Here is a 27,481-nt window from a genome sequence, read left to right on the forward strand (position 1 = left end):
AACTGCTAGGGCTATAGGGGAAGATAGCTATGATGTAGGACCTGGGAGCAGATTGCACAAGCCAGGCTTAAAGAGCAGATGGGTTTTGCACAGGAAATGTGACAGGCTGGAGGTATGAGATGATATTCCAAGGCTAGGAACAGCTTGTCAGTGGCACTTGCCCAAATACCTCCAGCTCTTACAAGGAAAAGCCAAACCTGTGTTGGTGTGTGTAAGTATGACAGTGGCACGGATGGGGGAATAAAGGATGAGCAAGGGGCTGTGACTGCAGAACCAAACCTCAAGAACAGGAAGGAGAGGAGAGGAGGTAACCTCCAGGGGTGGCTTCCCAGACTCCCTCTGTCACACCTCATTCAAATACAGTTGACCCTTGAACACAAAGGCTAGGGGTACCAACCTCCCACACAAGCGAAAACCCACACATAACCTTTGACTTCCCCCAAACTTAACTACCAACAGCCTACTGTTGGCAGGAAGCCTAATGATAAACAGTCCACGCAGATGTTATGTTCTCTGTATTATATATCACATTCTTATATTACAATGACCTAGAGGAAAAAAATGTTAAGACCATAATAAAGAAAAACCTGTATTTACTATTAAGTGGAAGCGGCTCTTCATAAAGGTCTTCACCCTCCTCGTCTTCATGCTGAGTAGGCTGAGGAGGAAAAGGAGGGGTTAGTCTTGCTGTTTCAGGGGTGACAGAGGCAGAAGAAAATCCACAGGTAAGAGAAGCTGCACAATTCAAACCTGTGTTGTTGAAGGGCAACTGTATTTACCAGTCTGCCCGGGACCTTCCACTTCCATATCTGAACACACAGCATGGTGCCTGCGTCTGCTCGCTCCCTCTTGGTGGAGACAGCAACCACGAGAACCTCATTCTGGGTCTCCTCGGCCCACTGCCTTCCATGGTTTTCTCTTTGCTCAGTTCTCTGAACTAGTCCTGAGAAACTTCATTTTAAAAATAGTTCACCATGATCCTGGCTCTTTGGGGGACCTCTCAATGCTCCGTGTCTCTCTTTAATGGTTATGATTATGGTCCTCTAGCCAGGGGCTGCCCAAGAACCAAGTGGTCTGCACATAGCTTGTTTCAGACCAGGGGTTCTCAACCTGTGAGTCACGACCACTTTTTAACAATGAAAATATATTGCACCATTAGGAAGGTTGAGAACCACCGTTTTAGACAATAGAAGTTTTCCTCAAAGCTGCTTGTGTTTTGATTTTTTTTCAATTTGAGTTATCAGTGCCCTGAAGGGTTTGCAGTTTCAAAATCATATGGCGATTCTTCATTTCTGTGAACATTAAGGTTCTAATGGATTACTTGGTGCACACCATACATCCATTGTTTTCTTAAAACGGGGGCACACCTGCAGTGCAGACGTGAATATTTACAGGATGCATATTAAGGATGAGAGTTGAATGTGGGCCATGAAGAGAATGTTCAGTTCTTAAAACTAGCCACATGACACAGGGAGCTATACAAAGCCAGAAATTCTTCCTCCTTTTCATGCCTGTCTATATGGCATGCAAAAACAAATAAGAAAAGAGTGGAGCAAGGAGTGCCATTGTAACTGTGCCTCAACACACACGCTTAACACATCTGCCGGTCTTGCTGCCACAGCAGGGTCCCCCACTGGTAGGAGCACAACCATATTCTTCCTGATGCAGGTGTTCAAAGAATGTCAATGCCTCTTTACCGTACACAATGCTGGCCTCACATCGTTGGGGGCAGAGTGCTGCCTTAATGCCTGCGCCTGCAAGGATCTTACAACCTACCTGCATCCATGAGTGCAGACAGCAGAGAAGCCTCCCGGGCTCACATTTGCAGTGTCTCTATCACATGGGAACCAGAGGGCTGACACTGTGAGTGGAGCCAATTATGCAGTGTTCACTAAACACAGACCATTTCAGCCATCCTAATTAGGCACCAATAAAAAGATGAAGTATCTTGAAGGTCAAAGAGGGATTCCCATTATGCCCCAGTACATACCCCAGTCCAGGGGCTCCACAGACACGGGTTGTGCCCCGTGTTTTGTATAAGTCATCCTATTTAAATAATCTCTCTCCTCCCTACAGTATGATTTGCTTATGGGACACCTGTCTGGCTATTCTTGCTTCAACTGCCTCAGTGTCATCCCAATTGATCCTTGTTTAAATATTCTTCCTGACACTCACAGCTAGGTCTCCAATTAGCCCCACCCACCTCAGACTGGGCTTTTCCTCAGTATCCATCCACAGGCTTCCACCCATCTCAACCAGTTTCTCACTGGCCCAAAGCAGGTGCTTATTTTAGCGATGGGCATATTCTCATTCCTCATGACCAAAAGTTGAGACTTGTGGGAAGCAGAAAATTTCTTTTGCTACCAGGTTTGGTATGAAGCCAGAACGTTTTCTCTAAGCCAGACTGACTGTGCGTCGCCGAGTCCCCCGATTTCAGCGCTTTATATAGCGCTCCCTCTCAGAGCCTTGTCACTGCTCCTGCATTGCTGGGTTCCTCTGGGTTAAGCCACATGCCGGCTTTCTTCAACAGAAATAAAGAAGGCCAAACCTTATGAATAAAGAGTGAAAAGCACGAATGTGAGCCTTGAGCATAATCCTACCACACTGTGTTAGTGACATGGGAGAGAAAAAACATACAGGGGTTCAGGGCTAACATATGAATTTGGGGGCATACATTCAGTCCATTAATAATAGACATAAAGTTAGTTATTCAAGGCCCTAAGAGCATAGTAAGCCAGAACTTGGATGATGTCAGATGGGCCAAATGTCAAATGGACATATTTTGCTCAAGTACTGGTGTCTCTTTAAAGCTACTTGTCTGCTTTTGGACGAAATGGGCAGAAGACTGAAAGTTAATACTTAAGCAGTAGGGTTACTGACGTTTAAACAAAACACCACGTGCAAACAGGGACTAGGACTGAGAAACAAGGTTTTGAGCCATGTCCTCTCTTACCAACCTGATGAGCTGTCATCGCTGAGAACAGGAACAGCAGTTAGGCTGTCTAGTTGCTGCAAAAGTAATGGCAGTTTTTGCATTGTTGAAATCTGCCATTCAATATTGAACACATTCTTAAATGCAGTTATATTATCATTTTAATCGCATTTTTCACTTTGTGTTGTTTTGCTAATGACCTATTACTTGATGTTTATTTTGTATTTATTTTGGACCATAGAAATGTTAGACAAAGACATTTGAGCGATTTTCTTATTCAAGTTCAAAACGGGTGGTGCATTGGGTCAGGACCAACGCCTGACTGCACATCTCACAACCAATGTTTCAAAGGGTGAAGGAATTGGGCTACAAAGTTTTGCCTCATCTGCCATGTTCACCTGACCTCTCACCAACTGACTACCCATTCTTCAAGCATCTTGACAACTTTTTACAGGAAAAACACTTAAACAGCAACAAAAAAATCCTTTCACAACCAGCAGGATGCGTAAAATGCTTCCCAAAATTTGGTTCATCAAATCCTGAAGCATGGATTTTTACACTACAGGAAGAAATAAACTTAATTCTCGTCGGCAATAATGTGTTGATTGTAATGGCTCCTATTTTGATTAATAAAGATGTGTTTGATCTGAGTTATCATGATTTAAAATTCATGATCCAAAACCACAATTACTTTTCCTTCAACCTAATAAGCTAGTCCTGTTTAAAATGTAAGACTAGTCATTCAACATGTTTTAAATTCAAAACAAACCGTCTGACCTGGCAACTCCTGCATCTAAAATGTAAGCTCCTGGTGTAATAGATTGTTCAAGTACAAAAGTCACATGTAAGAAATTTCTAATTAACCCTGTGCATCTCTGAACGTATCTATGAAACACCAAATGTGGATGTTTATTATACAGTCTTGCACCACCCGTTAGGACTAGTTTTTCTTGGCCCCTGAGCCAGTGATGTGTTAGTGGGAGTTCAATGAAACACTATTGATAATGGCAAAAAGTTGTGAACAATTGAATATCCACAAACAGAGGAATAGTTGAACAAATTATGTGCACCCATTTGATAAGATATCATATTGTTTCAAAGAATGAGGTAGGTCTATAGGTACTGGGAAAATGGGACATATTAAGTGAAATGTCATGAGATATAAGTTGTAAAAAAAAAAAAACAAAACTTGTTGTAAACCAGTAAATACAGCATGACTCAAAAAATGTGGGCGTGTGAGGGTGACTTTCCAAACTAAGGAAAATGTCCAAATTAAAGAAATAATACAAGGTAAATTGTTAACAGTGGGTAGCTACATTCGGTAATTAGGGAGAAGGCTGACCTTGGGAAGATCTTACTTTGTACAATTTCTTTTTAAAAGTGGTGGACTTCTGATTTTTACCTTGTTTCTTTTTTCAGTATTTTTATATTTAAAAAGTACTTGTAAGAATTGTCAACATTTTTGGATAAATACTTAAATCAGGCAAACACTGAGTGAACTGCAGACTTCAAGTCACTCTTAGGAAGTGTCTCAAGCTCATTTACCATGTGACTGTTGAGTAAGTCATTAATCTCTCTGAAGCTCAACAGTTTTCATCATATAAATTGGGGAAAATTGCTATTCTGTCTCCTACTATTATTAAGCCAAAAAAATTAAAATGTAAACAAGATCAGATGCAAAAATACTTTATACATAAGAGCAAGTAGAATTGCTCTTCTACTGTCAGGCTGTGGAAGTAGAATTTATCTGTAAACTAGAATAAAAACAATTATATTCAGGGCGACACCTGTGACTCAAAGGAGTAGGGCGCCGGCCCCATACACCGCCAGAGGTGGCGGGTTCAAACCCAGCTCCAGCCAGAAACTGCAAAAAAAGAAAAAAAAGAAACAATTATATTTAACATTCCTTTTAATACTAGAGCTCCCTGTTTTTACTAAGGAGGTGTGAGTCTTCTCCAGTAAAGGCTTTTGGCAGTACCCACAGTCTGGCCCGGCTCCAGTTCAAACACTTCGCTTAGGACAAGTGTAAGGTGATCTGGCCCCGGAGTCTCAATTCATGAGATGGAAGGATCACTTCTTCTAATGTAGCTGATACTGTTTGCCTTCCTACCATTTCCTGCTTCAGAGGGCAGAAACAGCTACATGATACATGGAGTTGATCTGTCCCCTTTCCTGGTGGGATACACAATCAACTGTTAGTGGGTTTTTATTACAAGTAATTCCTGGCTATCCAAAAAATACCCAGGTGGCTGGTGGCTAACCGAACAAATAGTTCTATCTACTTCAATAATGGCTATCACATGATTCATAAGGCGTGATTTTAACCAGTGAACCTAAAAACTAAGGGAGAATATCTCATTAATGGTGATGGACCAGAAAACCTTCTTGAGCAGAAACGCCAATTCTAAAATTCATGTTATTCCACCCTATGCATGCATCAGCTGGTCTTACAGAGTTAAAATTATTAAAATATTACATGCTACATTATTTTTCTTCCAGCTTCACTGAGGTATAACCTAAATCATAGGTATAACTACTACCTTAATTTAAGACAAAGAAAATTTCCATCATCCTCCCCCAAAAATTGCCTCTTGACCCTGTGCAGTCAATTCCCTTGCCCAAGTTCCCACCCACTGAGTTTTCTAGAATTTCATAAAAATGGGTGACATATAATCATTTGTGTCTGGCTTCTTTAGCATAATGCTTTGAGATTCATTCATGTTGTTTTGAGTACCAGCAGTTCATTCCTTTTTACTGCTGAGAAGTATTCATAGTATGGAATATACTACAGTTTGTAGCCACTATAAATAACACTGTGAACACTTGCATAAAAATCTTCCTATGGCCATATGGGTAAACTTACATCAGACACTGCTGCCCCAATTCAAAGTTATCAGATGGCTGGGATTTCTCTTAGTAATAGACTTGTGGAGCAAACAGCTAGATGGTAGGCGTGTGTTTCACATTCTAAGGAACCGCCAGGCTATTTTCCAAAGTAGCCGCGGTGTGAAGTTACTTGCTCTAGTCTCACCCACATTTGGTCTTACCCGTCTTCAATTTTAGCCATTTAAATGGCACACAGTAGTTCACCACTATGGTTTTTATTTACATTTCCCTGATGACTAATGATGTTGAGCATCTTTTCACGTGCGTATTGGCTATTTATACATCTTCTAGGATTCTAGATGGAGGTAGGAAACCGGAAATGCAAGACAAGGAAGACCAGCAGAAGCTCAGCTTCAGTGGAGGGATCTCATACCTCCCTACAAAGTAAGACAGATCCTAGTAGCTCAAGTAACTATTTAAAACCATGATTTTATAACTGATTACAGTAACACATATGGCCTATGGCAAAAATAAGTTTTTCATTGTTTCCTAATGTTCATATTCCACTGATATCAACACTCATTCATTTTAACTCTTCCAGCAGAAGAGATCTCATTTATATGTACTCTATCTCAGAGTAACAGAGTAAAAAATACCCCTGCACTCTAAATATTTTGAAGACTTGTGCTACCAGTTTTCTTTTACTTTAAAATGACTTTAGAAACTGTAACTGTTATAACATAATTGATTCTTAAACATTTTCTAAAAATACCGTTTTTTTATTGTTTCCAAATGATGAATACATGTCTAACGGAGAACATGAAAACTAAAACCCTTCATTATCTCATGCAACATGCATACTAATCAATTATCTTATTTGATCAATAAGGACAAGAAAGGGATCCTGTTATCAGGAATAATCAGTCACACTGTGAGATGCTGATGTCCGAGGAACACTTCCGACTTCTAGAGCCGCCCTGCACGCTGCTAGTGCATTTCTCTCGCACTCCACTGGGCCTCTACCCAGCAGGGCAGCTCCGCACAGATACCACGTTTATGTATCACACAAGCTGGCCTAATGCAGGGAAAAGATGGCTCTACCCACAGAAACAGACAGTGCTTTCTATCATACTTTATTAAACATTAAAGCACAAATGGATGTTCCCTGTGGAGGACTAAAGGACACCAGGGAAGGAGAAAGGGACACTTGGGAACAGAATCACACAACAGAGATCCACCTTCACAAAAAGGGCTCGATATTGATTTCCAGTGAGGAGCAGGGCATGGTCAGCTCAAATTTGGTGATAACATCAGGATGAAGGACCCCAAGCTTTCCGATGCTTTGACCCTTGGCAAAGATCTCAGCACATCGCCCGGGGAAGAAAGTAGGGCCTGAAAGAAAAAAAAGAAGCCAAAGAAAAAAATCAATGTTTCTTCCGGTAAAAATGTCAATAGCCATTTAAGGATAAGAGCCCACTAGTCTACTTTTAAAACACTATTCTTTAAACCACTGGCTATGAAAAGAGAGTGCTTCCTTACACTTTCTACTACATGAAAGAAGTATTTGCTATTACACCAAGAAGTCTTGCAAGGAAAAAATGAGAGGCAAATATGAACTTAAGGGCCCAGTACTTTTGATTACAGGAGTCTAAGCAGGAAGGATGATGTAAAAGAGACTGAAGGAGCACAGGCAGGAGAAGCCTTAGAGTAATTCTGTCCACATGTGGAACGGGCCCTAAAAAGGACAAAGGAAAAAGAATGAAATGTAGGACTGATGAACTTACACGGGAAGAGCCTGTTTTAAACAGGTTTCTCCATAGCGATATTTGCTGGATAAGAAGGGTCCACTGAATTCACTGGCTCTGCACAACGCCGCTCTTTTCTACCTCATTACACAGAGAAACCCGAGCTGCACTGTCATCGGCAGGCCCGAGGGAACTGCACGTCTGATTACAGGCCCTGCGAGCAGAACGCACCCTACGTTCCTGCCTGAAAAAGCTTTCTAAGCAGTTTCAGAGCATCCACTGTAAAACCACAGCAAAGGCCAGCCCCACACAAGTCTGGGTTGATCCCTCATTTACTTCAAGACAGCAGAAAGTTGTCTCTTCATCTGGGTGCCAATGTACTGATACGGCTTACCAAACCAGTAACAGCTCTTGAGGTTTAAAGAACAAAAAACAAACAAACACATAGGTCTACTCCATATTCACTAAATTGCCAATGCCACAGAAGTTTATCAATGCTCTGTACTCTACTGAGGTTTAAAAATATGTTGATTCATTTCCCCCACCACTAACTTGAAAAGGGATCAAGCCTGCAGCTTCTGACTGATTCCACGGAAATGTTTACTGGCATGAACTATAAATACCCAGCAGAGCAGGGCCTCCAGCCTGCCACTTCAGAGTGGCTACATTATTGATGAAAGAGCAAACTGCTGAGTTTCCAAGGTCAGTACCATTAAGACATACAGAACTAGGCGGGGGTGGGGGAGCTGCTACTGTCAAGCTAGTGCCCTAGAGACATAGGACAACTACATGTATCTCCTGATAAGCATAGGAGGATGTTTGTTTATATTTTTGGAGAAAGGCCTGGAAGACATTTTAAATTCCCATTCTTAAATAATCCTAAAGCAACCTGGTTGAAATATAAGGTGGCCTGTCTTTCACATCCCTCCAAACTAAATAATTCTGATTCACTGTCAACTAAAGCAAGAATTTCAAGGAACTGCATTTGACTATTTGGTTCTTTGCACTAACCCACATGTGGGGAGAGGGGCAGGGAGCAGAATCAAATGATGTGATGCAGAAGCCAAATTGGACTGACAGTGGCAAGCCTAAATTTGATATGAATATGTGCATTACTAAATCTGGATAAAGACGGCCTTAGTTTGATATGAATATGTGCATTACTGAATCTGGATAAAGACGGTGCATTTTAATTCCATCAAAATGAAAATCTAACTTAAAAATCAAAACTACCCTCCCCTGCCCCCCTCAAAAAGAAAAAGCTTCAAATGACAAATAAGTGAACTTTGTACAGTGTTGATGGAAAATGGAAGGGACTGCTGAGAGTCTTTTATTCCATTACTCTAGTGCTCCTTTATATAGAATTGTATCTGAATACGCCTAAACAGTACTGTCTGAGGAAAAAAAAAAGACTATTTTTAAAGGCCTCTCAGAAAGGAAATGTTCAAGATCTTCCCTGATAACCTTGCTATGTTAAGAATCCTCACTCTATCAAAATCCTTCCCTTTATCTACCTTCAATTCTTATTTGATTTGATTCACTTTTAGTGACACATATAACCAAACTATTTTAGAATCTAAGCCAGATGTGCTGATTCTGACAATGTTAGCAAAATAAATCCTAACAGATAAGAGCTTAGAACTTTTACTTCATGAAACAACTTTTTGAATCCACACTTTACAGCAAAATCCAGTGATATTCTTGGATATTCTTGGATATTCAGTTGCCAGCGCTACTTCTCTCCAGAAGTTTAGATCACACTTTGCTTTAGTTCATTAGCCAGTTGGGTAGTTGGTCAAATAGAAATGTTTATATTGGGGCGGTGCCTGTGGCTCAGAGGAGTAGGGCACTGGCCCCATGTGCCGGAGGTGGTGGGTTCAAACCCAGCCCCAGCCAAAAAAAAACTGCAAAACAAAACAAAACCCCCAGCACATTGTACCCCATGATTGCATTAATGTACACAGCTATGATTTAATAAAAAAAAAAATAGACCTTTAAAAAAAATGTTTATATCACTGGATACAATTTTTCCTCTTTCCAAAGAAAAGCAAAGAGAACTGAAATTCACATTCTACTTTATTTAAAACATATCCCAGTATACACGTATTTTAAATCAAAAGCTCTCAGCCAAGTACATGGACTCACCCGAGTCATCCTAAACTGCCCCGAGGTCAGAGGCCTACACTGGACCCCAGAGGGGCAGGCACCAAAGAAATCTCTACCCTGTCATCTAAAACTAATCCTCCCGATCCACCTCCACACAAGACAAATAACGGGCTTTCTGTGTGAACTCTACTTTGGTGGAAACTGCACACTTTAACCTGTGATGACAGTTTTAACTTTTCTTGCTATTTTTCCTTTTTATCATTTTTAATGAGGTCAGATGGTGTCTGGACTGTCACCTAAGCAGTGAATTATGAATTCACATGTAAATTATCTGAGGACTTTTTTGGTTATCACAAAGATTTTGCTCATCGGCTTTTGTTAGTGATTGCATATTTAGTGTATGCCCCAAGACTACTCTTCTTCTTCCAATGTGGCCGAGAGAAGTCAAAAGGTTGAACACCCCTGAATAAACACAATTTTCTTACTGGCTCCTCAGTTCAGCAAGGCTGAAGTTCTGTCCTCCACGTACACAAAAGGGCCTTCACATTATCAAGGGTATAACAGAGAGAACCTAATTTTTGTGCCACTTGACTGATGTTACCTATAAACTATAACAGAGAGAATAAAGGAATTTTTTGTGTGTGATTTTTTTTTTTTAAATGAGGACTCACTCCGTTGCCTGAGTTAGAGTGCACTTGTACCATCATAACACACTGCAACCTCAAACTCTTGAGCTCAAGTGATCCTCCTGCCTCGGCCTCCTAGATGTTAGGGTTACAGGCTTGAGCCACCAAGACTGGCCTACAGTAAGGTTTTTAAGTATCAGCCCAAACTTTTCAGTTTTGTCAGACCAAGTACAGGCATGAGCCACTGCACCAACCTAAAGGAAAATTAAAAATTACTACAGCACAATCATTTCTTAGTGCTTTAAAAAACGTTTGTGGTTCAAACCAAGCTCTACAGGCAAAAGTGAATCAGAGAGGACATAGGAGAGGATAATTGCTTCACTAACAAAAGGGCACACCCGACTAAGGCAGAGCTGAGAACAGCTCTCCACTGTTGGCAGAAAGGGTATCGAGCTCAGAGACACAAGCAGGTCAACGCCACCATAATGCTCCAGCCAGAACTACACATCTTAAATACGAGTATTTCCAGAGAGAAAAGTTACATCTGAATGGAATAGAACACATGACTAGGCTTGTGAAAGATCGGATGTGGGGAGCGGCCGAAAGCTACTTTCATTGCATCAACAAACAACATATTTATGAGGAGCAGCATGCTATATCTAGAGACATAAGTTGCCAATTCAAGGAATACCATGTTGCCTTGTGAATGGGAATTTTAAAATTCAAATTCCAGAAAGTACATTAGTTTTCCTTTTACTCATGTATTTAAGCCCTAACAGAGTTCCTTAGCTTGCTAGTATTTCAAGATACATAAATACTACGATTTTCAACCTGCACCCAAAGTACTCCCCAGCAAAAAGCCCCTGTAGCCCACTTTCCCACCTAGTTCCCTACACTGATGAAACTCTCACCTTTGCTGGCTTCCAACGTAAAGCAGATTCTGAGAAACTAGTATTCTTTGTTGAAATACATGTGGAAACCCAGACAAAAGAAACATCAGTTAAGCACAAATAAGAATTTAATTTCCAAAACTTAGTGGGGTGTAAGTAAATCCCTTAATTAAAGCCTTTGTAACATCTCCTTGAGGTCTGTAATTGTCTCTGTGCTCCAGTGGCCGGACCCCTCTGAGGACCTTGGGGGTAATTCCTGGGCTCACAATCCTGCCTGGCACCTAGTTGTTAGCACGTTTTCTGGCTAATTGACCATCAAAGGTTTGTGAGCTCCCTTTCTTGCTGGTTGCCAAACACCTTTCACAGTTTCTTTTTTGCCCAATATTTTTTTTTTAGAGTAATATTATAGGCCCCAAGTTTGACTACGCTTTACCCGTAGATTCATTCCTATAATGTATGAAGCATCGGAAGTATAAGCTTAAGGTGGTAATTGAGCAGAACCCCCTCCCTCCCCCAGTCTGAAAACACTGGCAGGATGATAAAGCTTGGGGCTCTGAACTCCTTACTGGCTACATTCAACTCATTCGCCGGGGAATTTATTTGACCCATCTGTAAAAAAAAATCATCTACGCAGACAATTTTACTTTTCCCTTTCTTTACATTACTGATACATGTTTTGGGGTTCAACTCCACATATTATCAATACTTAACCACCCAAACTCTATACAATAAAAAGAACAAAATCAAAAGGGGTGTAGGGAATATTGGAAAGGGAATGTCCACATACCACATATATTGTGGCAGATAACAGCTACTACCACTGGGAGTTTTATTAAGCCTCCAAATTCAAGTATGAAATATAAAATGCAGAATTATACAGATATTGTAAGCCACTAGGCCAACCAAACATACTTTAAATCTGTCTTAAAAGACTGATATGGACTGTGGAGTGAGAGGAGGAATAATCATTCAACAGGCTGCCTCTAGGACTGCCACCCACCCTTGCCCTTCCCCTCCCAGCAAAGGACAAAAAAAAAAAAAAAAAAAAAAATCCCCCATGTTCCACTCTGGAGTAAAACTGGCAGGGTGGGTGACAAGACAAAGAGTGGGCTGAGGCTGAAACCAGTTCCCCGTCCCCTCCAGTGTTCTGAGAATGTTGCTGCCTGACTTGCTTCCAGCACCTCACCACCTTCCTTTTCTAAATGATGCTGATTTAAAGGAAAAGACAGAACCCAGGCCCTGTTACACTGCATACACCATACACGTGAGCATGGTATCATCCTTAAGCTCAGTTCTCAAAGTTTTAAAAGCAGCATTTTTTTGAGGGCAACAATGAAATAATACAGAGTGGGGAGAAACCAAGGGGGAAAAGTGTACAAGATAGGTGGGACGTTCAACTTATAAAATGAAAGGGAAAGGCTAAGGAAAATGAAGAAGAAAAATAACCAAGGTATAAACACCAAAACATTTTTTCCTATCCTAGTATGCTCAGTTTGGAGAAAACATCTCTGCAAAGACCATTTAATTGGTAAGTAGAGACTGAATAATTTCCAACTGGTAATATAAAACACTCGTTTCCCCCAGATGTACACAATTCTTCACTTTGCATTTGAAGTGAAGTATTTATGCTACCTCAAGTCTGTAAAGAGAAGGGACCTAATCCCTTGAGTTTAATGGCCGTCTTTCATCCCTTTCTGAAGATCAAAAGAAAGATAAACCCCTTACACAACTTTACAGTGCTAATCCCAACACACCTGCAGACATCATTAACTTTTAAAGTGAAGAAAAGTGGACACGGGAGAAGAGCTGATACCTACTTAACCCCACAGCATGGAACTCAGAGAGAAAGCCCACGTGGCAGCAACCCTCTGTCAAAACAGGGCGGCAAGCTCTGCCTTACAAATGAGGACAGGACCCTGTGGCACCTTCTTCTTAAAAAGAAATCAGCAGATTGTAAGAGGGACTTTACCTAACAAGTGCAATCAATGTAACTTGGTTTCTTATACCCTCAATGACTCCCCAACAATAAAAAAAAAAAAAAGACTCTGAGATTCAGTATGGAGAATCAAAGCATTCTATAATAGACATACTCTTATTTGACACTGTGAATGTTACTTTCTTTGCATTATTATTATTATTGCTTAATATTTTGATGTAGCAATTGTCTGATTCCTTTTCTGAATGTATTTATGTTCGTTCTTTACAAGGTTTTTGTTTCTAATCCTTACCTTAAACATTGTTATCATTATTATATTTTAAGTCTTTTTAATTTTGTGAAGGCAAAAAAAAAAATGGAAACCTAATTAACACATGTAGCTCAAGGAGTAGAGCGCCAGTCCCATATGCCGGAGGTGGCAGGTTCAAACCTAGCCCCGGCCAAAAACCAAAAAAAAAAAAAAAAAAAAAAAAAAAATTAAAATTAAAATTAAAAAAAAAGAAATCAGCAAAGCCCAGACTACCTCCTCCTCTCATTAACGGAGAAATGTCTGCAATAAAGAACCATCTTTTCTAAACTGCTACAATCTCTTCATGACTAAATATTTAGACTCATACCTCCAGAATTTCCCAGTCTTAATTTGTGCACAGAAATTTACCATTTATTTTCATAGCTGTCACTTTTTAATGTTTCTTACAAAAATTTAATTAATTAGCGGGGCAAATACTAAGTGATTAAATAGAAAATGCTAGGGAAATGTTGAGAACTATTTTAAAGTCTGATCTTAACTATGAGCCTCTCACACACACACATACTCGTATTTCACAACCTGAAGGAGGTCAGGAATGTTGGAAGAGCTTCAAGGTGAATTTTAAATCAGTCCCGAATTAACTTGAAAACCAAAGGGCATTTAACCCTAAGATGTTAAAAAGTATCCTCACTGTCAGTCTGTTTTGAAAATTCCTATTCCTAAAAAATGCCATCATCCTACATTTGTCTGACACTCATATCATTTCCCCCCAATTTTCACATTTCTTAAATATTTATATATTTCTTATATTTAGAATAACAACTTCAAAAATAAAAGGTATCTAATGACTATAATAATATAATAAAGAGGCTATGGTAGGGTTAACCAAAAAATTGAAATATTGAGAATGTAAGACTGTATCCATGGTTTCACTGTCAATGTACTAATTAAGACCGTTAGCTAATTTGGAGCAAATTTTACTTCAAACATGTAATCATGACAGATGTTTTGGTTTTAAAGTAAGATTTCAGGCGACCAACAGAGTGTGTAAAAGAAAAAAAAAAGAATAATGAAAGTGTAAAAACATAGTCCCCTGCTTTCTCCTCATCTTCTCATCCCAGTAAAAGGAACGAATCAGACCCAGCTCAGCCCAGACCAAACCTTTATGGGACAGGCAAGTTACAGATGGGGAAAGTGAAACACAAGGCGATTAGGAGACTTGCCCAAGGCAGGCAATCGTAGAAGCTGGGGGCAGCCCCAAGGAGAAGGGTCACAGAACCGGCACCTCCTACGTGTGGCCCACGGGCACATAAGGCCTAGGATGTTTTTAAGATTTTGGTCAGGCTGTCCATTTTATGTTTGCAAACTTCTTCTGGTGTAAAATTAAATAAATAAACAAAACTTAAGAGGAGAAAACAAAAACCATTTCATCGTCTGTAACCTTAGGACATACCCAAGTATGCTCTGCAGTATTTTATAATACAACAACAAAATATTGACAAAACCTACAGCCTCATGGAAAACACATCTATATATTTTTTAAATCCCATACAATTCAGGCACTTTTAAAGAATAAATTTCAGATTCTTGAAACGAGGCTGGAATTACTTTGGCAGATAAATAAGCACCAGAGAGACATCATCTAAAAGGGCAAAGGAAAGGAGCGGATATTTAGAATTTATGTAGAGATTGCATCTGAATTTAAATTCCTGCAGAATCCTAAAACTGGAAATGACCCTGAGTGTAACCCTGTCTATTCCCTCAGTTGACACATAAGGAAACAGATACCAAAAAGGTTAGAAAACCATACCAGGAAACAACAGGGTTCACATTAGAACTCAGGTCTTCCAATCCAGCCTGCAACTCTTTTATCCGATGTTTCTTTTCTGAGGGCAGACCTAATATCTACTTCATGTTTACACTGAAGAACAATTCACTCATTCAAAATGCTTCCACAAAATCTTCCATCTACCTCTCTCAACCATCCTTTGGTGCAGACAAGGCAGACATTATCATTCCTACTTTATAGATGAACAAGTTGGCACAAAGGCGTTAAGAGAGTGACTACTTTTATCTACTGGAAGGTGAATGATAAAGTATAGTGACTCAGAGAGGGGAAAATGAAGATTCTGGGTGTGGAAGAGGAGCAGAAAAAAGTACAACAAAGACACAAAAACCCTGCAAGACAGGAAGGGCTGGGGGGTTCTGAGATCAGCTGCCAACCTCCCACGGGGCCCGGGAGGCCTCTGCACAGGGAGATCATGATCCCGGTGCACAGTCCCCGTGAGCCGAGTCCACGTGAGGTGGGATGACAGGCTGCGCGAGTCCCTTGGGTAGACGACCGCATTCACTTCTCAAATGTCAAGGTTACGCCACAGCTATTCAACACCAAAACAACTGGTCAAAATCAAAACCACATCGGGGACCTCAAGGAAGTGAACCCCACCTATCGTTATATAAAAGTGTTGGGACGACTTTAAATGAAGGTCAATCTTTTGGATTCCTACAGTGATGTAATATATACAGAAGAGTAATTTAAACTAAAAAGCAGAACAGAATCTCTCCAAAGCATTATATGGGGAGAGGAGAAGAAATTAGCTGGCCGATGAAAGACACTGGAAAAGACAGATATCTATCTAATGGTTCTTCAATTAAGTTTCAGCATCCCTATTACCCCTCAAAATCACAATAAAATAAACATTTCTAATTTTTAAACAAAGCCGATTATGGACTAATATATTATTAAAAATCAGAGCAAGCATTTAGTGAACCTTTATGAACTAAAGGTTCATAAAACGTTGCTTCTTAAAGAGAAATATTAGGAAAATGTCAAGAAATAATTATTTTTTGAGACAGTCTTACTCTGTTGCCCTCAGTAGAGTGCTTACAGCAACCTCCAGCTCTTGGGCTTAGGCGATTCTCTTGCCTCAACCTCCCAAGTAGCTGGGACTACAGGCGCCCGCCACAACACCCAGCTATTTTTTTTTGTTGTTGTTGCAGTTTGGCCGGGGCTGGGTTTGAACCTGCCACCCTCAGTATATGGGGCCAGCGCCCTACTCACTGAGCCACAGGCGCCGCCCAAGAAATAATTTTTTTAAACCTTCTAATTTCCTAGGTAATACCTAACAGATGATAAGCTACTGGTTTCTGAGCTGTGGGAATTACTAAACTGGACTGTCCTAAGCAAGGAGGGACAAAGCAGACTACGAAAAGCTGTCAGGATGCAGGGGGATAATTTTGGGGGATAAATGACAGAAGCAAAGTTAGAAGAAAAATGTGGCCTCTTCTGCATCACTCTCAGCAAAGCCCTTAGATGGAAAACCTGGTTACTAAGTGCAAAGAGCTCTGAAGAGGTGACGGAAACCAACGCTTGTTCCAGCTTCAGCGCAAATCAGATCAAAAGAGCCATTCCAAGCTCTCCACTTTGAAATTCAATGTATTTTTGAAACTGTCATAAAAAAAATCCAATAGATACCATAGAGTATCAGCTAAATATTTTATAAACTTGTTAGTTGTGGCATAAATGTTTCCTTTATACTAGAGATATACATGATTATTTAAACCTTAAAAATCATAGATGAAGTATTTGATTTTCAAAATTAAGGTCTCACTTCAATTTCAAATTATCTCACTTGACCTATAGAAAAAATACATTCATTTTACTAGTATGAAGAAGGATCATTAATGGACTCAGAAGAACTGGGTTGATTAAGGAGACTACAGTGCTAACTCTGATGTGTACTTGAAATATTTCTCAAGAAAAACAAGGAAGACTAGATGCCTCCCTTCCTTCAAAAAGAAGGCTGCAGCAAACTGTATCTTTAGAATGCCACGGATGTGTAAACTTCACTCTGATATGAACCAGTTCTTTATTCCAATTCTCACCTACTTTCAAATAGAAACATGTTTCCTTCAAGACCTGTTCAACTTCACTGGAAAACTGTTAAAAATCATTTTAAAGGGCAGTGCCTGTGGCTCAGAGGAGTGGGCGCCAGCCCCATATGCCAGAGGTGGCGGGTTCAACCCAGCCCCAGCCAAAAACTACAAAAAAAAAAAAATAAATAAATAAATAAATAAATAAATAAATATCATTTTAAAATAAGGATTTTAATAATAATCTTTTAAATGCATCAAAAAGCATATAATTTAAATCTTTTCTATTTTGGGGCGGTGCCTGTGGCTCAAAGGAGTAGGGCACTAGCCCTATATATCGGAGGTGGTAGGTTCAAACCCAGCCCTGGCCAAAAAACTGAAAAAAAAAAAAAAAAAATCTTTTCTATTTTCTTTTTTCTATTTTTTCATAGATTTCCAGAAAAGCATCGACCATTTAAAAAAGGAACTTAGGAGGTTAAACAGTTATCATTTTAAAATGTCACAGCACTAACTGGAAAGCAACATGTATCAAAACAATCTACAAAGCATGTACAAAACTAGATCTAGTCCTCATACTGTACTCAGCATAAATTACAAACACCTTAGAGATTCAAATGTAAAAAAAAAGAAAGAAACATTTAGGCACTAGAAGAAAGTATGGAGGATTCCTTTCTAAGCCCAGAGTGAGAGAAATTTTCCTAACTATGATTCAAATTCAGAAATAAGGAGGAAAAAATTAATAAATTTGACCATAGAGATATTTAAAAAACCCTTGTGGCAAAAACAATCACAAAGTCAAAAGACAGTTAACAAACTGACAAAAAATAGCTGGATATCTATTACAAAGGGTTAATAACCGTGCTACATGAAAGGTTTCTAAAAACAGAGATCAACAAACCAAAAGAAAAAATGAGCAAGACAGGCAATTCACAGAGAAGGAAACAAAATTGTCCAGTAAGAAAGAAAATAAGAAAATCCAATTCAACGTACAATGAGGTACCATTTCCCACCTGAAAGAATGCCAAAAATAGAAAAGCCTAGTGATTAAGATTCTGTAGAATCAAGTGCTCTCCTGGGATGCTGCTGGGTTTGTACAATGTTAGAACCAGAAGTCCTATGGAGGAGTATTTGGCAATATCTAGTAAAAATAGGAATGTATATATGCTTTGCCCCAATAAGCCCCTCCTTCTAGGAATCTTTCCAAAGGTATATTGCAAAGATACCAAATAACATATGCACAAGACTATTCACTGTAGCACTATTTCTAGCAGAAAAGGTTCGGAAACAGTGTAATATTCAATAGGGAATTAGATATTTAAAGTATGGAATTTTTTTTTTTTTAGAGACAGAGTCTCACTTTATCACCCTCAGTAGAGTGCCATAACATCACAGCTCACAGCTACCTCCAACTCTTGGGTTTAGGCGATTCTCTTGCCTCAGCCTCCCGAGTAGCTGGGACTACAGGCTCCTGCTACAATGCCCGGCTATTTTTTTTTTTTGTTGCAGTTTGGTCGGGGCTGGGTTTGAACCCACCACCATCGGTATATGGGGCCGGCGCCCTGCTCACTGAGCCACAGGCGCCGCCCTAAACAATGGCATTCTGTATATTAGAGTACTATGCAGAGGCCCAAATGAAGGAAAAAGATCTCTGTATGCTGTGACTGATTATCTTCAGAGCAGACTTTCCAGTGACAGAACAATGTGTGACGTACCAACCCCGTCAACTGAGAAATGGAGAACACACACAGCATGCACACTCATGCACACGCTCAAAAAACAAACCACATCAGTGCACCTGAAACTAATAAAAATCGTAACAGAGATGGAAGCCAGAAACTCTAATGAACTTTATTTGTAGGCCATCTTCTAAATACAAAAAGAATAAAGACAAATCTCAAACTTTTTCAGTACACATAATTTTAGTTATACTACTGGTATTTTTATTTTAAAACTATAACATTGAGTGAGCAAATAATAATGTAAATTCATTAGAAACCAAGATTTTCCTTGTAAAAACATAACTATAAAGTCATATATGTATGTAAAAATCCTTATCCTGAATATGAATTGGCAATGTCTGTACAAACTCAATGCTTTTCCTTAAAAAAAAAAAAAAGTCTCCCACAGCTATGCATACTTAAAAATCCCAGGAATAATGACTTACTCAGTGGTAACAGCAATCTTAACATGCAGTTTGCAATCTAAACTTGATTTCTCACTAACAGCGGCCAGAGCCACTTGGTCTGAGGGAGAAGCTATATAAGACAACCTCATTTTCACAAGAACATCTTTACCAACAATGGTTTTTTTTTTAAGACTTAAGACTTTTTCCCCTCTCTGCCAGAACACAGCTCCTACAGGAGCTGAGGAGACAGAAACCTCATTCAGGGTTAGGGAGACAGAGACCGTGTGTCCCAGGTCAGGGAGAGAAAGCTGGCGTGGGTTGGCAGAGCCCAGGATGAGGGGAGCGGGGACAGTCCCGTGGTGGCCGTCAGTCTCCATGATGAGTAAGACAAACACGCAGGGGAGAAGACGGCGATGAAAAAGAGTTTAGTTACAGACAGGAGCATTGATCGCATTGATCAACTAAGTAAATAAGAATAATGGGAACCGGGTTTCTCACTGTTGGAATGAACCCTCAAGTCTTAGACTGGAACTGATGGTAGTGTTGTCAACATACGGGTTACCCAGGCCGGGCGCAGGGGCTCACACCTGTAATCCCAGCACTCTGGGAGGCTGAGGCGGGTGGATTGCCTGAGCTCATGGGTTCAAGAGCAGCCTGATCAAGAGCTAGATCCTGTCTCTAAAAATAGCCGGGCGCTGTGGCAGGTGCCTGTAGTCCCAGGTACTTGGGAGGCTGAGGCAAGAGAGTCACTTGAGCCCAAAAGTCTGAGGACGCTGTCAGCTATGACGCCATACCACTCTACTGAGGGCAACAAAGTAAGACTCTGTCTCAAAAAAAAAAAAAAAATATATATATATATATGGTTACATACACACACATAGAGAAATAAATATAGCTGTGGCTGTGTGTGTGTATCACACCACACTCCCTAGCTCAGTCCTCTGAAGTGGTCTTGAAACAGCAACCCTCCCCGGTCATAGCAATAAACACCTGACACCCTACACCTGGGCTTCTACATGCTATTTCTCACTACACTAAACCAGGCTAGAGAAACGGGTAAGGGAAAGTTCGAGATATACCTGGAACATGTTGTGCTGAAAGCAAAGAATACATTAAAAAGAAACAGAAGCCAGCTTGAATGGGTCCTATCCAAGGGTCCTATTTGATATTTAATTTGAATATCAAAATAAATGATTATAATGGATTGAAATACATTAAACAGGAAAAAATGAATCCATACTGATATAAATCAATAGGAAGACTGAGGAGAAACAGTGTGTTTATATACAGTAGAGCCTCCAGAGCTGACCACCTGCCTACCTACACTGACCACCTCAAGTTGAGCTTATTTTCATAGACTGGACATGCGTCACATGTACATATCAGGACAACAGGCCCAGTTCCTTATGTTGACCACCTCTGTCTGTTGACCAGTTTGTTACAGTTCCTTAGGTGGTCAAGTTATAGAGGTTCTACTCTAATTTCAAAGTTCGTCCCCACAATATATTTACTAATCATAATGGAGAAAAGAATAACTTTAGAGTTAAAAACCTGACAGACATCACCTTAAAAGATTAAAGTGAACACTACCAGTTATAGGATAAAGGGAAACTGTGTGCCACTCTGCAGGATGTGTTCAGAAGTTGTCATTACTTCTAAAGATTCCTCCAAAGACACCTAACCCAAACCAAATAGTGAAAAAAGTCAGACAAACCAAAATTTAGGGACATGCTACAAAATAAGGGCCTAAAATCTTTACAAGTGTCAAAAAGTCACGAAAGTCAAGAAAAGACTATTCTAGACCTCTCCAGAAGGAGACTAATGAGACATACAGCTAAAGGGCAACAAATGACTCTTTGCTATAAAGGACAACGGATAAAACTTGCACACGGTCAGGATCAAATGGTGGTTAACATTCACGTCAATGTGAATCTAATTTAATGATTATCACTGTGGTTATATAAGGCATTGTCCTTACTTACAGGAAATACTGAAGTGTTCAGGGGTAATGAAAAATCAGGTTAGCTCTCAAATACTTCATGAAAACATCTGTATTGCACTTGCATTTTTAAAAATAAATTTCTGAATTTCAAAATATCCCAAACCAAAAAACCGTTTAAAAATTCTAGTTCTTGTCCTACATGTTGATGGAAAAGGAAATATTAAATGTGAATACATCAAGACAGAAGGGACATTTTGAACACAGATAAATTCAATAAACTCATTTGTGTGAATATCTACTTCAAAAGAAATGAGAGCAGCTACCTGTTTTAAATTACATCCAATTATTCTCTCAAGAACTGGCTCTTTAAGGCTACTCCAATAGATAAAAACAAAAGTTGTTTCCTTGTTTAAGATTTAGCTAGCTAGCTATCTATTTAAAAAAATACCTGACTTAAAAAAAAAAAAATCACTGCTTCATTATATCATTCTTCCCCAAATTACCAAAGAGATTTAAGAAATATGAACTGAATCAGCAATGTTTTGACAGACTTTCCTTTTTTATTTTTTCGACAAAGTCTTGCTCTGTCACCCTGGCTAGAGTGCAGTGGCATCATCATAGCTCATAGCAACCTCAAACTCCTGGGCTCAAACCATCCTCCTACTTCAACCTCCTCAGAAGCTAGGACAAGAGGTGGACAACAACAGGTCCGTTTTTCGTAGAAATGCGGTCTTGCTGTTCCTCAGATTGGTCTCAAACTCCTGTGCTGAAGCAATCCTCCTGCCTCAGCCTCCCAGAGTGCTGGGATTATAGACATGAGCTGCTGTGCCTAGCCAGACTTTCCTTTTTAAGTTGATGTTTAAAAAAACAAAAAATTACTCTTAATTTTCCAGCACCCAAAATTGTCTGATTCAATACACTTCAGTACACAGTGTTCCTGTGCAACTGAAACTAGACAATACCCAAACCTTACGCTGTATACGCTACCTGCCCTTTACTCACTTAGCAGCTGTAATATTCACAGGGGTCAGGACTATTCAAGCATCCACCGGGGGTCTTGGAACATGCAGATAAGAGGAGACTCCTGTAACTATCAAGTATTTATTTTGTTACAATACACATTCTCAACAATGGTGAAAACTAGTTCTTGGAGGAGAAAAAAGGGTATGAAAAAAATCTTACATATTACAATGGTTTGTGTCCCTCCAAAACTGAGGCTCATTTGACAAAAGTTACTCCTTAGTATTCAGTTCTTCGCACTGGGTTATCTTGGGTAACACACACACAGCCTCGATATGAAGACATGGTAAATGGGTACGAGAAGGCTACCGAGCTATGCCGATAGACAGCTCTGACTGAAGAGGCTGCTGACGTTTCATCTCCAAGTCACACTGAAAGGCGGCGGCCTACGCTGCAAGGGCTGCCTTTGCATGGCCTGTGGGCGTCATGTTTGATCCTGAGAGCCTGCGTGTGTGGTTAGGGGGTTCGGAATTAAATAAAAGTAGTTTATGTTTTATTATTTAGTTCAAAAGTTATTTAACACATCCTTAGTTATGTCAAGTACTAAAAATGTTGACAATATCTGACCACTAATTAGTTAAAAGTTATTTTCTCATATCAAAAAAAGGTTAAAAGTTAAATTCACTAAAAAGTTTTTTTAAGAAATTAGTTTTCAATTGTTTTGCTTTTGCTGCAGAAGTAAATTATGAATGATTTTTTAAGTTTTTGATTTCTGTTACTACATATTTACAAAAATTGCTAATTGGCACATATAATTTGACATGCTGCAATTTATATAAATAACATTAAGAGTCATCCAGCAGGTATAACTATAAATTTAAATGTTACTCACTATTAAATTTAACTTTTAACTTATAATTTTGTTTAGTGATTAACACTGCACTGAATTTTTTTTTTTTTTTTTTTCTTGAGACAGAACCTCAAGCTGTCGCCCTAGGTAGAGTGCCGTGGCATCACAGCTCACAGCAACCTCCAACTCCTGGGCTCAATCGATTCTCCTGCCTCCGCCTCCCAAGTAGCTGGGACTACAGGCGCCTGCCATAACGCCCAGCTATTTTTTGGTTGCAGCCGTTATTGTTGTTTGGCAGGCCTGGGCTGGATTCAAACCCGCCAGCTCAGGTGTATGTGGCTGGCGCCTTAGCCGCTTTAGCCACAGGCGCCGAGCCATGCACGGAATTTTTTAAAAGTTAAATTTTATACCTATTCTTTTTATGCACACAGCACAGCTATACTGTGCGGTCCATAATAAAGTATATTTGTGGAATTAAAATTTCATGAAGGGACAATTTAGGGGCAGTCCTTAAGACAGAATTTTAAAAAAAATCAAGAAACACTGTTATGACAGTTATCTGTCAGATAAAATACTGAGCTGACCAACCCATTCCATATGTGACTTAGTGTAGAGAGTACAGTTTGCTGTGAGTACTAAAATGTCCCCTCCTGCCCCTCAAAAAAGACTGAAGTGGACCTGAGTGGAAGGAACTGTGCCTCGTGCATATAAGAGAGGGAGGCAAGAACAGTAAGGAGGAGACAGGGCTCGGGAATCGCGCGATGACTGCGGAAGCCTTTATGAACACTGTGGTCCACGTTACGCCACAGCTGTGTGGTGGTTACTGCTCATTTCTTTAATATTGCTTGGAGTCTTTTAATTCTTTCAAAGAAGCTAACAAAAATGGTAGTATTTGAAAGCTTGCCTCAAACACACAAAAAAAGTAGAGAACCAGAGGAATAAAAAATTTTTGCACAGAGTAATAAGGTCAGAAGCGTAAAACCTTCCAAGTGCTTTTTTGTAAACTTGCTTTATTAATGACTATGGTGATGGTAACTAAATGTAGGTGTGCTTATGGAGGCCCCTTTATTACAGTCCATAATATTTAGTATAAATCAAACCAAAGACTGAATACTTTGATTTCAGCAAGTTCAATAGATATTTTTTCACTTATATTCCCAAGCTCGTATTACACTTAAAACAGTGTGACTACCAGGGAAAACATCACAATTTCACCCCCATTTTTTTAGCATCTGAAATCTTTCACAGGTGTCCTGAAAGGAGAAAAAGGTCATGACCTACAGGTCAAGCCAATGATCATTAGGTGTTTCTGTAGCAGAAGGTATCTAAATACCACTGTGTGTACAGATGGTTCAGGATTAAACGTGCATATTACTTACAGATTATATTTCATTTCATGAAATAAATTCTAAGCAGCATGAAAACAATTGTCAAAACTAAAATCACTGAAACGTTTGTCTCTCCATCAGGATTCTTGTCTCAAGTTAAATCAAAGTTTTCTGTAGAATTTTAAATAATCAAAACTGAAATAGGTAACAAGCCAGATGGGGAAAAACCACACACAGCCCACGACATTCTACAAGAAATTATTTTCGCCACTCATTTGCCCAGCAACCACATAACTGTTCTAAACACAAAAATGTTGAGAATTTCGCTTGCCCAGAAGTGGTTTTTGAAAAGGATAAATGCATCTTAACATACATAATTTAGTTTGCAACAAGCCACAAAAATGAAGGAGAAGAAGCCTGAAAAAAGCATATCCACATGCCATAAAATGCTGATCAAAGGCCTCTAAACATTGAGAGGTGGACCCTTCTGAAACCCTGAAAACGCTCTGCAGTTTGCTAAAAAGTTGAGGCTCTTGTTGTTTTCCCACTTAATATCAACCTTACTCTATCGTCAACTCGACATTCTGTCTCACTTTATGGTCTTCACTGCAAGGGTGCTCAGCAAATGAAAAATACATCAGACTAGGTGCCCTGGGCTTTACTCTCTGGCTGCAGTCGCAGGCTTGACGCGAGCTTCTGCAGACACTCTGTACGCTGTGGGGCTGCTGCCTCCGTGAGCAGCAAGGTTATACCCCACTGTCAGCACAGCTCCTCAGCATCAGTGCAGTGATCACTCTAATGAGTTTCTAGATTTTTCTTGCAACAGGCAGGGCCAAGTTTCTCAAAGAGTTGGAATCAAGTTCTGTTGCACTCATCCTCTACCATCAGACAAAGCAGCACAAAAGGAAACGTGGTTGCATACATTAAAAAGGACAGAAAAAATGAGGCATAACTGACATTAGCAAGAATCTCTAGTGAACTGACTTAGCTCAGTTATAAGTGCAAAGCCACCAGGGATTTTTAATTATTAAAAAGTAAACCATATGTCAGAGAAATAGAAGACAACTCAGGAATCAAGAAGGGCAAGAAACGGTGGTTCTTAATCTCCTTCTGCTCTGCTTTCTGATCCTCTGCTTTTTTTCTAAGCAGAAAAAGCTATATATGAAATAACAATAAATCTGAGGAAATGATATAGCTAAATATGCCCCCGAAACCAAATTCCAGTGTTTACACATTTACTTAGGTGTCTGCAGAACAATTTTGTTCCTTAGTACAGTATGTATGTGTGCACCTTTATATTAGAGGAAGAACTAATACCAGTTTTATTACTGACTTATTTTGACAAGCTACTTCTTCAGGCCTTGATTTCTTTAACCATTATAAAAAAGGGTAATCAAGCTCGGCACCTGTAGCTCAGTGGTTCGGGTGCCAGCCACATACACCAAGGCAGACGGGGTTGAACCCAGCCTGGGCCTGCTAAACAACAATGACAACTACAACAACAACAACAAAAATAGCCGGGTGTTGTGGCGAGTGGCCGTTGTCCTAGCTACTTGGGAGGCTGAGGCAAGAGAATCGCTTAAGCCCAAGAGTTTGAGGACATAGTGAGATTCTGTCTCAAAAAAAAGGCAATCATACTTGTTATTAGATAATCAAAACAGACTTAGAAATCCCTATAACAAATGAGGAACCATTATTTATATGGTTTAGCTTGATGGCTAATACTCTATTTAACTTGATGGCTCTTAAATAAAGCATCCTGAGAAAAAAGCCTCCAGATCTAGGTACCCAGGACTCCCAAAGACTGACGTGGGCAATGATGGTGAAGTGGCAGAGAAAGCAGATAACGCTGCCCTTTGCAAGGAAAGCCAGTGAGCTATGCTGAAGTATGTACTGATCCTGGTTGGCCATGAGCATACAGAACTCGTACCAACCCAGCTCAAATTCATAAATCTTGGACATTTCATAGACATAAAAACTTTAAGACATTACAATTCTGAGAGCCAACATAGATTCAAAAGAAAACATAATTCTGAGTGCGTAAATACTAAATCAAAACCCAAAGCAACAATTTAGCCTAACAAAACTGAACATGAAGATCTATAAACGTGTCAGTAGTGACAGCTTATGAATGTGTTTTCTAACTAAAACAAAATACATTCTAAACCTAAACAGCAGATATCTACATGCAGTAGTAGGGAAATTAAATATGAAGTATTATATTCTGTCTGGGAGCTAATTTATTTAGGATTATGATTATCATAAGTTTGGAATTATAAAAATCTGACTTTTAAAAAAATCAACTCAGATTACTTGTATCGTAAAAGGTTCCAACTGGCACATACCACAAAATTTTCTGAATGATGACTGTTTTAGCTTCTACTTTCCTAAGATCTCTTAAATCACTCTTTTCTTTGGTATAGCCATGACCATGATCCAAGTTCATATCCTTATTCTCAAGGCTCTTAACACGCTTTTTACCTCTGCTCTCTATACCATCCCAACCTACTGCGTGTTGATGCCAGATTAATCTAAGGCCTTGCTTTTAAAAAAAGAACAAGCTGCTTCAGTATTTTCCGTTAATTAGCTGAAACCTTCTCTTCTAGAATTCAGGACTCAAAATACAGTACCAAGCTTCTTCCTCACCCTAGGGACAGACCAACCGCACCCACTGCTGTGCGACACATGCAGCCTGTCACCCATCTCTACCTTTGCTCAAGGGGTTTGCCTACTTCCCGTCTGTACTTATTCCTTCAAAGGTCCATCATTGCTTTACAGAAGCTCGCTAAACTTTGTAAGGATGCCCACAAGAAGTTGCGCTGTCTCCCTCTTTGGAAACCTCAACTTGGTTTCAGAGTTGGTATATGGTACAATCTTTCTCCTTGTAGGTTTCTCGACAGCAGGGCCTGTGTTCCACTTATCCCTGCCTCCTTAAAGTCTGCCTTGTAACTGGGAACTCTGATTCTTCTGACAAATATTTAAGGAACTGATAGAAGCAGTAAAGTCACAATATTAAGACACTGATTTACAGAAATATCATTAACCTAAAAGTTACATAAAGCATTTTATCTAGTACAAATTATGCTCCAATT

At 39.6% G+C, this 27,481-nt stretch overlaps 1 protein-coding gene across 2 annotated transcripts in view; it reads right to left on the minus strand.

Moving 5' to 3' along the window:
• Window positions 1–6,870: 6,870 nt before the first annotated feature.
• The window catches only part of FARSB (phenylalanyl-tRNA synthetase subunit beta), a 71,773-nt gene continuing 51,162 nt past the window's right edge, over window positions 6,871–27,481 (minus strand). For both annotated transcript variants that reach the window (XM_053597112.1, XM_053597113.1), the window contains exon 17: window positions 6,871–7,150. In XM_053597112.1, the coding sequence (XP_053453087.1) occupies window positions 6,999–7,150 (152 nt within the window). In that variant the 3' untranslated portion in view covers window positions 6,871–6,998. The remainder of the gene's footprint in view (window positions 7,151–27,481) is intronic.

This window comes from Nycticebus coucang, chromosome 7, assembly GCF_027406575.1.
Source record: "Nycticebus coucang isolate mNycCou1 chromosome 7, mNycCou1.pri, whole genome shotgun sequence".
Lineage (NCBI taxonomy): Eukaryota > Metazoa > Chordata > Mammalia > Primates > Lorisidae > Nycticebus > Nycticebus coucang.